Here is a 13,346-nt window from a genome sequence, read left to right as displayed (position 1 = left end):
ATCTGGATGCACAACTCTTCATTTCTTATCATGGATGGGCTAGAACAGCAGACGACCAGTTTGAGCGCCATGGCTGTCTAACCTAAACAAAAAGGCAAAACTCCAGTGGACAAAAGAGTGCAAAAATGGAATCATTGGGCATGGAAAAACATCTCCTGGTCAGATGAATTCAGATTTCTGTTGCACCATGCTGATGGGACGGTCAGAAATTAGCGCAAGCAGCAAGAATCGATGAACCTTTCCTGTCAGGTGTCAACATTTTAGGCTGATGGAGGTGAAGCAATGGTGTGGAGAATGTTTTCTTGGCATACCCTAGGTGCTACGATAATCGTGCATGGACGTTTGAACAGTAGGTCTTACCTAAACATTGTGGCCGAATAGGTTCATCCCTTCATGGCAGCTGCTTACCCTATAGCAGAAGGACATTTTAGCAGCAACAGTAAGAAGCTATCCTGTCCTCTTGAGCCTATATTCATGCAGACCGATTTCAATACCTAGTGGAATCTATGCCATGAAGAATTGATGCGGTTCTGAAGGCCCAATTGAGGTCTAATACGCTACTAGATGGTTGTCCCTAATAAAGTGGCCATTCAGTGTATAAGGCCTCTTTGCACTGCTGTACAGGCTCCTGATATTTCTCTTCAAATTACAGTCTGCATGGTCAGCTGCTCGAATATGAGCTAACATCACGAAATGGGAAATGTTATAATTCTCTCCCTTGTGACTAAAGAGAGAAATCAGCAGCACATCACAGTCCCAGAAGAATTCATGAGGGGCATTAAACAGGAAAAGGTTTCAGTCGGCGCAAGCCGTGTCAAGTTGTAGCCAGTCCGACTCCAAATAACACAAGTAGATAGAAAAACCGCAGCACACACAGGTATAGCAACGTTTCGACCCAAGTGAGGGTCTTTCTCAAGCTTGAGAAAGACCCTCACTTGGGTCGAAACGTCGCTATTGATGGTGGAATAAAGACACTCCTTTTGATACTTTGATACCTGTGTGTGCTGCGGTTCTTCTACCTACTCCCTTGTGACTAGTGTTAGGCAAATCATTGCCACATCTCAACATCTATATGAAAAAAGGAACATACCTTGACAATATGGATATTTATCTAATCCAGATGAGCACCTGTCACATTTCTGCCCAGTTATGCCTGGTCGGCACTCACAATGTCCAGAAATAGGGTCACATGTGCTCTGATAGGAGCCTTGAGGGGAACACTGACAGGCTAAAAAGCAATAATACAATTGTTATAAACTCAAAAGTACAATAGTACAAAAACATTTCTTTAGACAATAATAAGCGAGGATATTTGTATTGTAAAAGGTTTCCTTAAATGGCATTGAAATACTGGATAATGAATCTCACATCTCAAAGTGGAAACTAATCAGTTTAATGTACAATAAATATTTTTCAGAAGACTCACCCATCTCTGGTTTCAGACGGCAGTGAAAATATGTAAAACATCAAAGGGCATAATATATTGTGTTCCCTCAATGCTGCAGTACCGGTTTTGTTATTACAGTTATCACGTGATGTAGTCAACCTAGGCCCCCTATTAAACATTTTATGTCGTTGTGCTACACTTACCCATACAGATGGGATAGCTGTAAAAATTAAGTGCACACTGATTACATGTCTGTCCGGCATAGTTAGGGCGGCAGAGACATTCTCCCCTTGGTCCACATGAAGGGTCCCTGGCACCAATCATATCGCAGTCACATTCTAGTATAAATAAATAGACAATTGAAATGCAGTGCTAAATTGGTCATAGCAGCAAAACTGAGTTTGTCATTTGGCATAGCCCATCACGGAATGACAATATGTTATCTGTGACTTTCCATGGGACTGCAGGTAAACATACAGTTATAGAATATTAACTGCAAGAGAGTTATAAATGACAAATTCAACTCTGCTACATCTGGTTTAAGTTTATATAATTTATATAACTTTAATAAAGCTAACCTTTACAGCTTGGAAATGAATGGTAGCCTGGCCGGCATTGGTCACATTGTGCCCCGTCAACTCTAAGCTTGCACAGGCACTTTCCGCTAGAACTGCATACCTCAGGGAGCACGCCGGCCGGAGCGCAATCACACCCTAAACAATCAAAGGAAATGGCCTTTATACAGTGAATAAACCATAAATTATTTCCTATGACACTGACAGGAAATTAACTACAATATCAACAATAAATGAATTCAATACTAAAATATGTCCATTCTACTAAAAAAATAAATCCATCATTATTCAGATGGAAGAACAGTCAGGAAAACATGCCAGTCATATAATACATCTCATGCTCTCCCTTTACTGACTTATGCTCTAAATACAAGTCGAGTGTTAGACTAAATGAATGATACAGCATATTTGGAGCAAAGATGAAGGTCTATAAGAATATCTGTTTATTATTATTTCATTAAAATGATATTTTTGAAATAATTTTAGACTTTTCTTTTAATTATCTTTTATTCCTGTCATTAAAAAAAAATGTTTCAAGGTACTATAGCAAGAAAACGTATCTTCTAGATAAATCCGCATGGGGATTCACGCCCAGAAATATGCCACAGTACAGGATCATAAAAAGGGAAGTTAAATAACCTTTGGACAATACTACAGTATATAAGGACTCCACGGTGCCGTCAGTGTTCACAAGAAGCAACTGCCTGACTCATACCCTTGACACTGTTGTAAATCAAGTATTATCAGTGCTTGAAATAAAAAAATCAACTTTTTATACTGTGATGAAAATTCGTATGTGCAAGATATTGTCTATTTAAAGCGCAAGTGGGATGGACTTGTTTTTTAAGGTTTTTTGAGCACATGAATGTATTACGGCACTGTATACCCTCCAATACTTTTTTGTGGTTCTACCTTTGTTTGCCTCTGATTTTATACAGGGATGCAGTATTGCAGAGTATTCTCCCATAGAAGCCTTACATCTAAGGGAGAATCATTCTGTAATGCAGTGCCATACAGACCCCCATATTGAATGCGTATGGCTCTGTAATACGGAGCAGCATTGACTGCTTGCCTCCGTGAAGCTTCCGGCACATGGCTCCTGGAGTGCATTTGTCTGATCATTAACCTGAAGGAGCCGCACAATCCTATCCAGTTGCCTTTTGTTGGGGCCCAGGTGCATAGCACACCTATGTTCTTTTTCAGTTTGGCATCACCAGTCCAGCCCCTTGAACAGAGATGATTGGCTCTCTGTCAGAACCCATTTCTCACCTCCCCAATGTGCCCCCATGTATGCACACTCTCCCAACTCATATTTATACTCCTGACCATAACACAAGAGCAGTTACTGTTGTGTCAGCTCTCCTATGTGTAGACTTACTTTGACAGATTGGATAATGGAAGTATCCAGGACCACACATATCACAAGCTGTTCCCCGGTATCCTACACGGCAGGGACACTGTCCTGTTAGTGTGTCACAATTGTGACTTAGTGCTCCCACTCCTGTACACCTGCAACCTGTCAGAAAGAACAATATATACTACTATTACGCACAAATAACACAGACATTGTTCCAGCAAATCTTGTTATTTCAAGGAATTGCAGAGCATCCTGTAGACTCCTCAAACGGAATCCCTCTAGAGCAAAGCTTCTAACTCACAACTCATTTTCAGAAATGACACATGGTGTTGAGTCACGCTGGGAATTAAAGGCGAAAAAGTATATTAAAGATATGACCCAGTCACATGGATCTTACCATCAGTGACATGATTTGGACTCTAGTGCCCAGTTGACGTAGTATTATGTATTATGACATCCCTTGTGCCATTAGGGCAATAGTGTTAGCTTGGAAACCACATGCCGGGGGCCAGAGAGCCAGTGATCTTCTGCTGAATGCTTTTTTTCCTTATATAACTGGGCTACAATAATTGGCATGCATAATATTATATCAGTCTCTATTATTTTTCAGTTTTTGGAAGCAGACATATTTACAGTATTCAAGGATACTTTAACACTCCCAAGAAATGTACAATACCCAAGGGTGCCTTTAACATAGGCGTGGCAATAATTAAAGTGTACCTCCCATTATAATGTTTTCATCAGGATATGAGCCTTTTCTCAATATATCTCACAAGCCTTCAGTGCTCCATAGACACCTCAGCCGTACTTCTTTACTAGGGAGTACCTGAAATGTGTACCCTCACACAATTACATCACTATTTGTCTCATCTGTATGTACTTCTATTGAGATGAACAGGGGACACATGCAAGTACATATTGGTTAAACGTGCTAATAGTAGCAGTGGGCTACTATTAAAATTGTTGTATATTCCTGCAACATATTATAAGAGTGATTGTCTTGGCAGTTGTGGCAGTTCTACATGTGTGGTATATCAACCTTGCCATATGGCAAATAGACTCTAGCTGCCTGCGATTGCCTCCAAATGTGGTTATCTACTGCAGGATTTTTGGGGTCCATTATTGCGTCAGAGCCTGGGCCCGCAGGAAGATTCTCTGGTACTCTGGCGGGTCAGTCCCACCTTGGTTGTACTGATAACAATGTCAACTTTTTAGCTTTAATATCTTGCCTTTTATATTTTCAGCAGTTGGTTCCACAGGAATTGATGATGTGGTAGGAACAGGATAAAAAGGAATTCCTAGGTATAAAAAAAATTAAAAATACAATTAAAATGTATTAACCAATTCTCACATTTAGCTGATATAGCTGTAAGATTGAAAAGAAACAAATAATAAATTAATACATACATTTATTTTATTGTAAAATACATGACCTGCCTAAGTAGAGTCGTGTGTTAACGAACCTTCCTTTAACCCATCCTATCCCCCCACCCCCACCTTTAGGAAAGACACGTGACACCGAGGTTGGATGTGAAATGGCCACAGCAGCCGTTTATTAATTTTACAGTTTTATAAAAACAATTTAAATCCGAAACCTTCGGATAACTAGTTAGGAATCCACCAGAGAATTCCTCCTAATAATTCACATGACCCAACATGGGTCAGAAACGTAAATAACAATTTAACGTTAACATTAACCCGAGCAGAGGAAGTCCTTGAAGCCCTTTCAGATATTCCTTTTTTAAGAACACACCGAGTTAGCCATCTGCAAACCACTAATTACCTCCAGCCGTAAACCAGCTCGGAAGCACCGTTCACCTCTGCAGATGGCTCCAACCACTAGAAGTCCACTTCAAGGGGATAACACCCGATGAAGCCCTCAAGTGATATACCGACCACTAGAAGTCCACTTCAAAGGGATAACACCCGATGAAGCCTTCAAGTGATATACCTTCTACCAGAAGACCACTTCAAAGGGATAACACCCGATGAAGTCTTCAACCATGTACCTTTTTTGGGGGACGCATACCCCCGATGCGACCCCCCCACCATTTTGTACTGACTGGCCTCAAGGACTCCCCCCGCCAGCTGCCATGACACCAGAACCTACTCAGGAAAAAAGGAAAACATGTTAGATAAGCACACAAATAAAAAACAACACTCCTATATGGACGTACGCAAAGACCCACCACGTAACAAACCAAGGGCGGGAGGGTGGGAGCTTGTCCTTACTGTGTTACTCCCTCCGCTGCTTCCGGCTCAATGCCGAAAACAGCGGGAAGAGCAGCAACGGCCCCCTGACTCCTCCCTGACCCCCTCCAACTCCCTCCAACTCTCCCTCACAAGTTAACCCTTTCCCTACCAGGGAGGTCATGGAGGCTTCCCTTCAGCCCTGCAGGCTCCGTCCAGCCCCTTCTTGACCTGCCTAAGTAGAGTCGTGTGTTAACGAACCTTCCTTTAACCCATCCTATCCCCCCACCCCCACCTTTAGGAAAGACACGTGACACCGAGGTTGGATGTGAAATGGCCACAGCAGCCGTTTATTAATTTTACAGTTTTATAAAAACAATTTAAATCCGAAACCTTCGGATAACTAGTTAGGAATCCACCAGAGAATTCCTCCTAATAATTCACATGACCCAACATGGGTCAGAAACGTAAATAACAATTTAACGTTAACATTAACCCGAGCAGAGGAAGTCCTTGAAGCCCTTTCAGATATTCCTTTTTTAAGAACACACCGAGTTAGCCATCTGCAAACCACTAATTACCTCCAGCCGTAAACCAGCTCGGAAGCACCGTTCACCTCTGCAGATGGCTCCAACCACTAGAAGTCCACTTCAAGGGGATAACACCCGATGAAGCCCTCAAGTGATATACCGACCACTAGAAGTCCACTTCAAAGGGATAACACCCGATGAAGCCTTCAAGTGATATACCTTCTACCAGAAGACCACTTCAAAGGGATAACACCCGATGAAGTCTTCAACCATGTACCTTTTTTGGGGGACGCATACCCCCGATGCGACCCCCCCACCATTTTGTACTGACTGGCCTCAAGGACTCCCCCCGCCACAGCGAAACAGGCCTTGACCACCTTAAGCCTGTGAGTTCCTCCACACCACCACCGCCCTTTCTATGCCTTCTGCTATCGCCAAGCTCCAAAGATCAATGCCAACCTCGGTCAGATGAACCCCGTCACTCCTCCAGAAATTCCCCACTCCTGACTCCAAATCCCTATGTCTCACGCAAATGCCCCCGTTTTTTGCCACAAAACGGGACACCGCCCGATTAACTTTAATGCGAGCCTTATTGACTCTCTCCACAGATCTAGCTAACCGCCAGTGCTTTCTTGGGACTATGTCCGACCACACTATCACCAACTTGGGATAAGATACCCACAAACACAACATATCATGTTTGATATCCCGCACCAACTCACGAAAGGGGCGGACTCCTAAGTCATTCCCACCCACGTGCAACACTAAGACCTCCGGAACCCTATCAAGCCGAGCATATGTCTGGAATTCCGCCAACACCCTGCTCCACGGCATACCTCTAAAACCCAGCCAATGCACAACCGCATCCTGTCGCGGAATGCGCAACTGGCGACCATCCGGGCGGACGTCCGCCCTCAAAGCCCCCCAGTGCACGTAAGAATGACCCATCAACCACACCAAACACGGAGGCGAATCTGAAACGGAAAAAACAATTAGGCACCACCATATAACATTTTTAAAGCGTTAACAACAAAATTCATAACATATGGGGGCGGACATAGGACTTAAACCTGTTGGACTCCCAACGACCAATACGCCTCACCCCCTCATCATCCAACCCCCAGCGCCCCGCTTCTGTTGCTGCGCCAATCCTGAAGGAATGAGATGAATATGAGCCTGCCGCGACACCAACCGCCGTCAAACATTTTTTAAATACAGCTCCAAACTGAAACCTGGACAAAAACGACCCGTCCACATGACGTAACAAAGGCAAATCTGGAGACCCCCTGTTTGGCGTAAAACCCCGCATGCACTCTACTGGGCACATAACCGACCCCGGGAGGGCGAACAAAACTATCAGTTTTCCCTTCCCTACTTGGTCAGTTTTTGACCGACGCAACCATACCTCCAGCCGATCTGCGAATAGGCTCACCTCCCCAGATCTCAGCCCCCCTGCCTGTTTGGTACTTGGCGACACCAACTCACCTATTCTAAATGCCCCAAAGAACGCTAACGAAAAAGCCAACCGAAACAAATCCATTTTGTCTGAAGAACGACAGACCGATGCTAATGAACCGCCCAACGAGCTAAGCAAAGCAAACGACACAGGCCTTCTACTATCCGCCTCCACCCTACCTCGGCGCAACCCCTTCAAAGCCTGCGATACCAGAAATTCCTTCGATACATCCTGAAAGCCCCGCAACTTAAACCCAAACGCCACCGCAGATATGAACCGGTTCACCTTCGCCACTGAAAACCCCGCCTCCCAGGCATCCCCTAACCAGTACAAAAGTGCCACCAACCTGTCTCTATCCGTATTGACGTCACCCAACTCTCTTACCCACTCCTCCCACTGCCTCCAACAAGCAGCATAAGCACTCCACGTCGTGCGCGCCAAAGACCTTTGTAACAGTTGTTCTACGGGACCGATACCAGATCCCAAAGATGCTCCGGACAAGCCAAACCAAGACGTTCCGCTCCCGGTGCCAATTGCCGAAACCGGTCCCACTGCGAGCGAGAAAGAGCATCAGCGATACAATTCCGTACACCCGGGACATGCACCGCCACCACCCACGCGTTCAACGACAAACACACCAACACTAAATGTCGCAACAATTGAACTACCGGAGGAGAGGACGCCGTGATGTTATTAATGGCAAGCACCACCCCCATGTTGTCGCAGTAAAAACGGACCTTCTTATCCCTGAGCCTGTCCCCCCAAATGGTAGCCGCCACCACGATGGGAAACAGCTCGAGCAGGGCCAGATTCCGCGTGAGTCCACTGGACACCCAGCTAGCCGGCCATTGACCTGCGCACCACGGACCTCCCCCGTAAGCTCCAAAACCGCCCGCCCCAGCCGCATCCGTAAAAATATTCAAATCACTCGTATCCTGCGCTGGGGCCATCCATAGCGAGCGACCATTGTACTGGCCCAAGAAGTCATCCCAAACCTAAAGATCAGCTCGGTGCTCCTCCTTGAGCCGCACAAAATGATGCGGCGCACGCACTCCCGCCGTTGCCGCCGCCAACCTCCTACCAAACACCCTCCCCATCGGCATAATCCGGCAGGCGAAATTCAACTTCCCCAGCAGCGACTGAAGCTCCCGCAGCGTCATTTTCTTCATTCTACAAGCCCGCCGAACCTCCAGCCTCAAAGCACCCAACTTATCCGCAGGGAGACGACACTCCATTGCCACCGAGTCTATTTCGATTCCCAAAAAACAAATCGTCGCTACCGGGCCCTCCGTTTTTTCTGGCGCCAAAGGAATCCCAAAATCCCTCGCCACCTTCTGCAGTGCATGAAGCAAATTACCGCAAACCGGCGAACCGCCCGGGCCAACGCACAAAAAATCATCTAAGTAATGGATCAACGAGTCGACCCCGGATACTCCCCTCGTTACCCACTCCACGAAGCTACTAAACGCCTCGAAGTATGCACAAGAAAGGGAACACCCCATCGGAAGGCACCGATCCACGTAAAAAGCCCCATTCCAAAAACAACCCAACAGCCGTTGGCTTTCTGGATGAACCGGCAACAACCTGAACGCCGCCTCGATGTCGGTTTTTGCTAGCAGCGCACCTGGACCCGCAGCCCGCACTAACCCCACCGCCTTATCGAATGAGGTATAAACTACGGAGCACAACTCGTGATCAATCCCGTCATCTACCGACGAACCCTTGGGATACGATAAATGTTGAATCAAACGAAATTTTCCGGGCTCGCGTTTAGGGACAATACCCAACGGGGACACAACTAAATCTTTTACCGGCGACTCAACAAACGGCCCCGACATGCGGCCCAACGAAACTTCTTTTAACAACTTTTCCGACACGACTTTTGCATGCAAGTAAGCCGATTTTAAATTCCTCCGCGTAACCGGAACCTCATAAGGAGGCGGAGGAATAACAAAACCAACCCGAAACCCTTCGTAAAGCAACTTAGCCGCCGCCCTATCCGGATACTCATTTAGATAAGGGGCCATCTTTTCCACCCTCACCGGCGACACCCCCTTGACCAGCCGCGGAGGGCTGGTTTCCTGACCTCTTTTTCCGCATACATTTTGCCGCCCCGTGTGAAGCCCCATTACACTCGGAACACACGTGCTTGAACTTGCACGTGGCCCCGAACTTACACTGGCCTTCATTAAATTGCCAGCAAAAACCCGCCTTTCCCCCGCCGCTTTGTCCAACCTGACTAGACTGGCCTCCCTGGCCGGCGCTCCCGGGAAAGGACTGCCTAACCGGAGCCGTAACCCGTAACCAGAGAGCAATATCCTTCTGGTCCCACCGAATCGCCGGCCGAACCGCTTTTCGCTGACGGAATTGCTCATCGTACCGCAGCCACGCCTGACCCCCATACGCCCCATGAGCCTCCCCAATGGCATCAAAATAACAAAACAACGCCGAACAATTTTCCGGCGCCTTTTCCCCTATCACACTAGCCAATATGGCGAACGCCTGCGACCAATTAACGAACGTTTGCGGGATAAGCCTATACCGCCGCCGTTCTTCCTCGTCCTTTTTACTCTCGTCCCGCTTGCTCTTATCCAAATTAAATTTAGCGAGCGGCAAGAGAGAAAAAATCTCCACATATTCGTCCTTCCAGATCCGCTCGCGCACCTCCTGCTTTAAATGCGCCCCCAACGGACCCTCGAAACAAACGTACACCTCCCCCCGAGCACGGTCATCAATATGCACCCGATCGCCATCCTTTTGTGCCTCGGTCTGTACCGACACCGCGACCGCCTCCCTAACTGCCAGCACGGGCCGCGCCTGTACCAATCCCACGTCCCTGGGGCCCTCCCACACTACCGCCGGGGACACTTCCGAAACTACCGGCGCCGCCGCCCTATCCAGGCGCCCGACCAGCTCCCTCAAGCAACCCACTAAATCTGCCAGACCCGCGCCATCGCGCCCGCCCGCGCCACTACCGGCCACCGATGCGACGCTAGCAGCCCCCCCGCTGACACCCGACATAAAAATCGCTGGATACGACAATGATGGAGTTACACACTCACCGGGCCGCACAGGCGCTGTGTTCCCGTCAGCCGGACCATCCTGACCTCGACGATACACGTCCAGTTCACCTTCCTCCAGCTCCTCTCTCGCAGACGACTGGCCATCCCACCGACATCTTCGGATCGGAGATGATGAAGCGCTGACTGATGGGCCGGCAACCTGCCGCCCGACCGATGGAACCCAGACTTCCGACTGGACCTGTTGCCTCAACGTCGCTGCAGATCTAGGCGTCCGTCTCGCTGATCCTGAAGAGGCCTGCCCCCTGGCCGGAACATCACCAGGCGGGGCGGCCGTACCTCTTCTTCCAGATCTTCCATCCGATGGTGGAGGGGTGACAGGGAGCCCGGCCTGCGACTCCCTGCTCACCGCCGGACCCCGTCGCGGCTTGGGATTCCTGCCAGGACGCAGGGCCTGGGAAGGGGCGGTCCCCCCAGCTGCCTGGCCTGCAGCGTCCGAGATCGGGCTCCCTCTGCGACGCCGTGTCCGCGGGACTGTCTCAGGACTAAGGCGCTCTGGAGGTCGAGACCGCCGGGAGGGACGGGTCGACCTGGCCTGCGTCGCCGTCACCCCCGGCAACGCTCTCTGCCTGCTCCGGACAGGAGCAGTTGTTGCCGACTCCCCCCCCGCCGCCATGCTAGGAAGGGGGCCGGGGGAGGGGAGCCTGTCCCCTGCAACAGACCCCGAACGCCGGGCCTGACATGGCAACACGGCGTCCGGGATCCTCGCTAATGCAGCCACGGTCTCCTCCAGCCATCCGGGACCGTGGTGCACAGCAGCAGCTCGCAGCTGCTCTAACAAAAATGCCTCTGACATGCTGTACGAGCGCGGGCAACAGGGAGCTTGTCCTTACTGTGTTACTCCCTCCGCTGCTTCCGGCTCAATGCCGAAAACAGCGGGAAGAGCAGCAACGGCCCCCTGACTCCTCCCTGACCCCCTCCAACTCCCTCCAACTCTCCCTCACAAGTTAACCCTTTCCCTACCAGGGAGGTCATGGAGGCTTCCCTTCAGCCCTGCAGGCTCCGTCCAGCCCCTTCTGGAATCTGGGTTATAATGAGAAAGAATTTATAATATTACAGAAAAAATATACAGTAATGTGAATTGCAACAATTTATGAGGCTGCGCAAATATTCCCTAAAGGGAAGCTCCAACTTTGATCAATTTTTGTGAATGTTTTTTGTAATATATTTTTTCCTTTTTTTATTCCATGCAGTGCAAAAATAAAAAAAATCCTGTTACTATATGGAAATTGTAAATTGGCAATGTTATTCCATACAGTATATTTCTGATCAGTGGGGGTCTTACCGCCAGGACCCCACCAATTAGTGGTGTCCAGTATATAAAATGGAAACCAGTTTGCTATAGCCAATGTTTGGTAACTATGTTTCATTTACTGATAGATTGGTATTTTTATATTCATTTACAGTTAACCATCTTTGCAAAAGTGACTATAGGAAGTGCAGCCATATTGGTGGCCCCTCTAAATTAGCTTCTAGGTAAACGCTGATTGAACAGGCTGACAAAATGACAGTTTATCTTTTGCAAATCGTTGCCTTTTTATTTCTTTTTTTTCACAAAAATCAGCAATTCTGGCATTGTCTTTTCTTCTTTTTTTTTTTTTTGCGGCGTATACCGGCAAAAAATGGTTTGCCCCAACCACTACAATGGTACGCACAGTAAAACCCTGATGCCTAATCCCGCCATACACAAACACTCATATGGGGGATATGATAACGTAATATCCTATTTGCTGACTACACAGAACATATGGACATATTTAAATATATGTTTACAAAATACCTGTGTATAATGAGGGGACAAATAACAACCCAGCAATAGGTGGGTACCCCAATACATAACACGGGTCTCTTTATACAATTAGATAAAGTCCATATAATATGCACACAGATTATAGGGAGAGCACAAAAAAGTTCTCAAATTTTGGACACTCCAGCCAAATACTCTAACATCTTGGAAATAATGGCAGAGGGTACTAACATCTTGCACATGCCAGCCAAGTATTCTAATATCTTTGACCTTCCAGCAGAGGGCTCTAATATCTGGGATATGCTAGAAGAGGGCTTGAACATCTTGGAAATGCCAGCCAAACTTCTAACTTATATGAAATGCCAGCAGAAGGTTCTAACACCTTGGACATACCGGCAGAGGGTTCTAACATCTTTCACGTGCCTGCCAAAATTTCTAAAATCTTGGGCAAACCAGCAGAGTGTTCTAGCATCTGAGACATGCCAGCCACATACTTGAACAGCTGGGACATGCCAGCAGAGGGCTCTAACATTTAGGACATGCCAGCTGAACTCTCTAACATCTGGGGCATGCCAGCAGAGCATTTTAACATCTTGGACAGCTAGCAGAAGGCTCTAACAACTTGTACATGCCAGTAGAGGATTTTAACATCTTGGACATCCCACTCAAGCATTCTAACATCGCGGACATGCCAGCCATACACTCTAACATCTTGGACATGAAAGCAGAGGTTTTTAACATTTTAGACAAGACAGCAGAGGGTTCTTAAATCTAAGACATTTCAGCAGAGGGCTCAAACATCTTGGATATGACAGCAGAGTACTCTAAAATCTGGGACATGCCAGCAGGGGGCTCAAAAACCTTGAACATGCCAGCAGAGGGTTCTAACATCTTACATATGACAGCAGAGTGCTCTAACATCTGGGACATGCCAGCAGAGGGTTCTAACATCTTACATATGACAGCAGAGTGCTCTAACATCTTGGACATGCCAGCAGAGGGTTCTAACATCTTACATATGACA

At 47.4% G+C, this 13,346-nt stretch overlaps 1 protein-coding gene across 1 annotated transcript in view; it reads right to left on the bottom strand.

The window, feature by feature from the left end:
* Window positions 1–13,346, bottom strand: part of LAMA3 (laminin subunit alpha 3) — a 246,562-nt gene that overhangs the window by 156,809 nt on the left and 76,407 nt on the right. Inside the window, exons 11-15 of the mRNA XM_075826335.1 lie at window positions 4,549–4,617; window positions 3,341–3,478; window positions 1,966–2,100; window positions 1,591–1,725; window positions 1,091–1,228 (exon numbers count right to left, since the gene is read on the bottom strand). Coding sequence (XP_075682450.1) covers window positions 1,091–1,228; window positions 1,591–1,725; window positions 1,966–2,100; window positions 3,341–3,478; window positions 4,549–4,617 — 615 coding nt within the window. The remainder of the gene's footprint in view (window positions 1–1,090; window positions 1,229–1,590; window positions 1,726–1,965; window positions 2,101–3,340; window positions 3,479–4,548; window positions 4,618–13,346) is intronic.

This window comes from Rhinoderma darwinii, chromosome 5 (assembly GCF_050947455.1).
Source record: "Rhinoderma darwinii isolate aRhiDar2 chromosome 5, aRhiDar2.hap1, whole genome shotgun sequence".
Classification (NCBI taxonomy): Eukaryota; Metazoa; Chordata; class Amphibia; order Anura; family Rhinodermatidae; genus Rhinoderma; species Rhinoderma darwinii.
The sequence above is the reverse complement of the archived record's forward strand: the minus strand, read 5'-3'. Positions and strand labels throughout refer to the sequence as shown.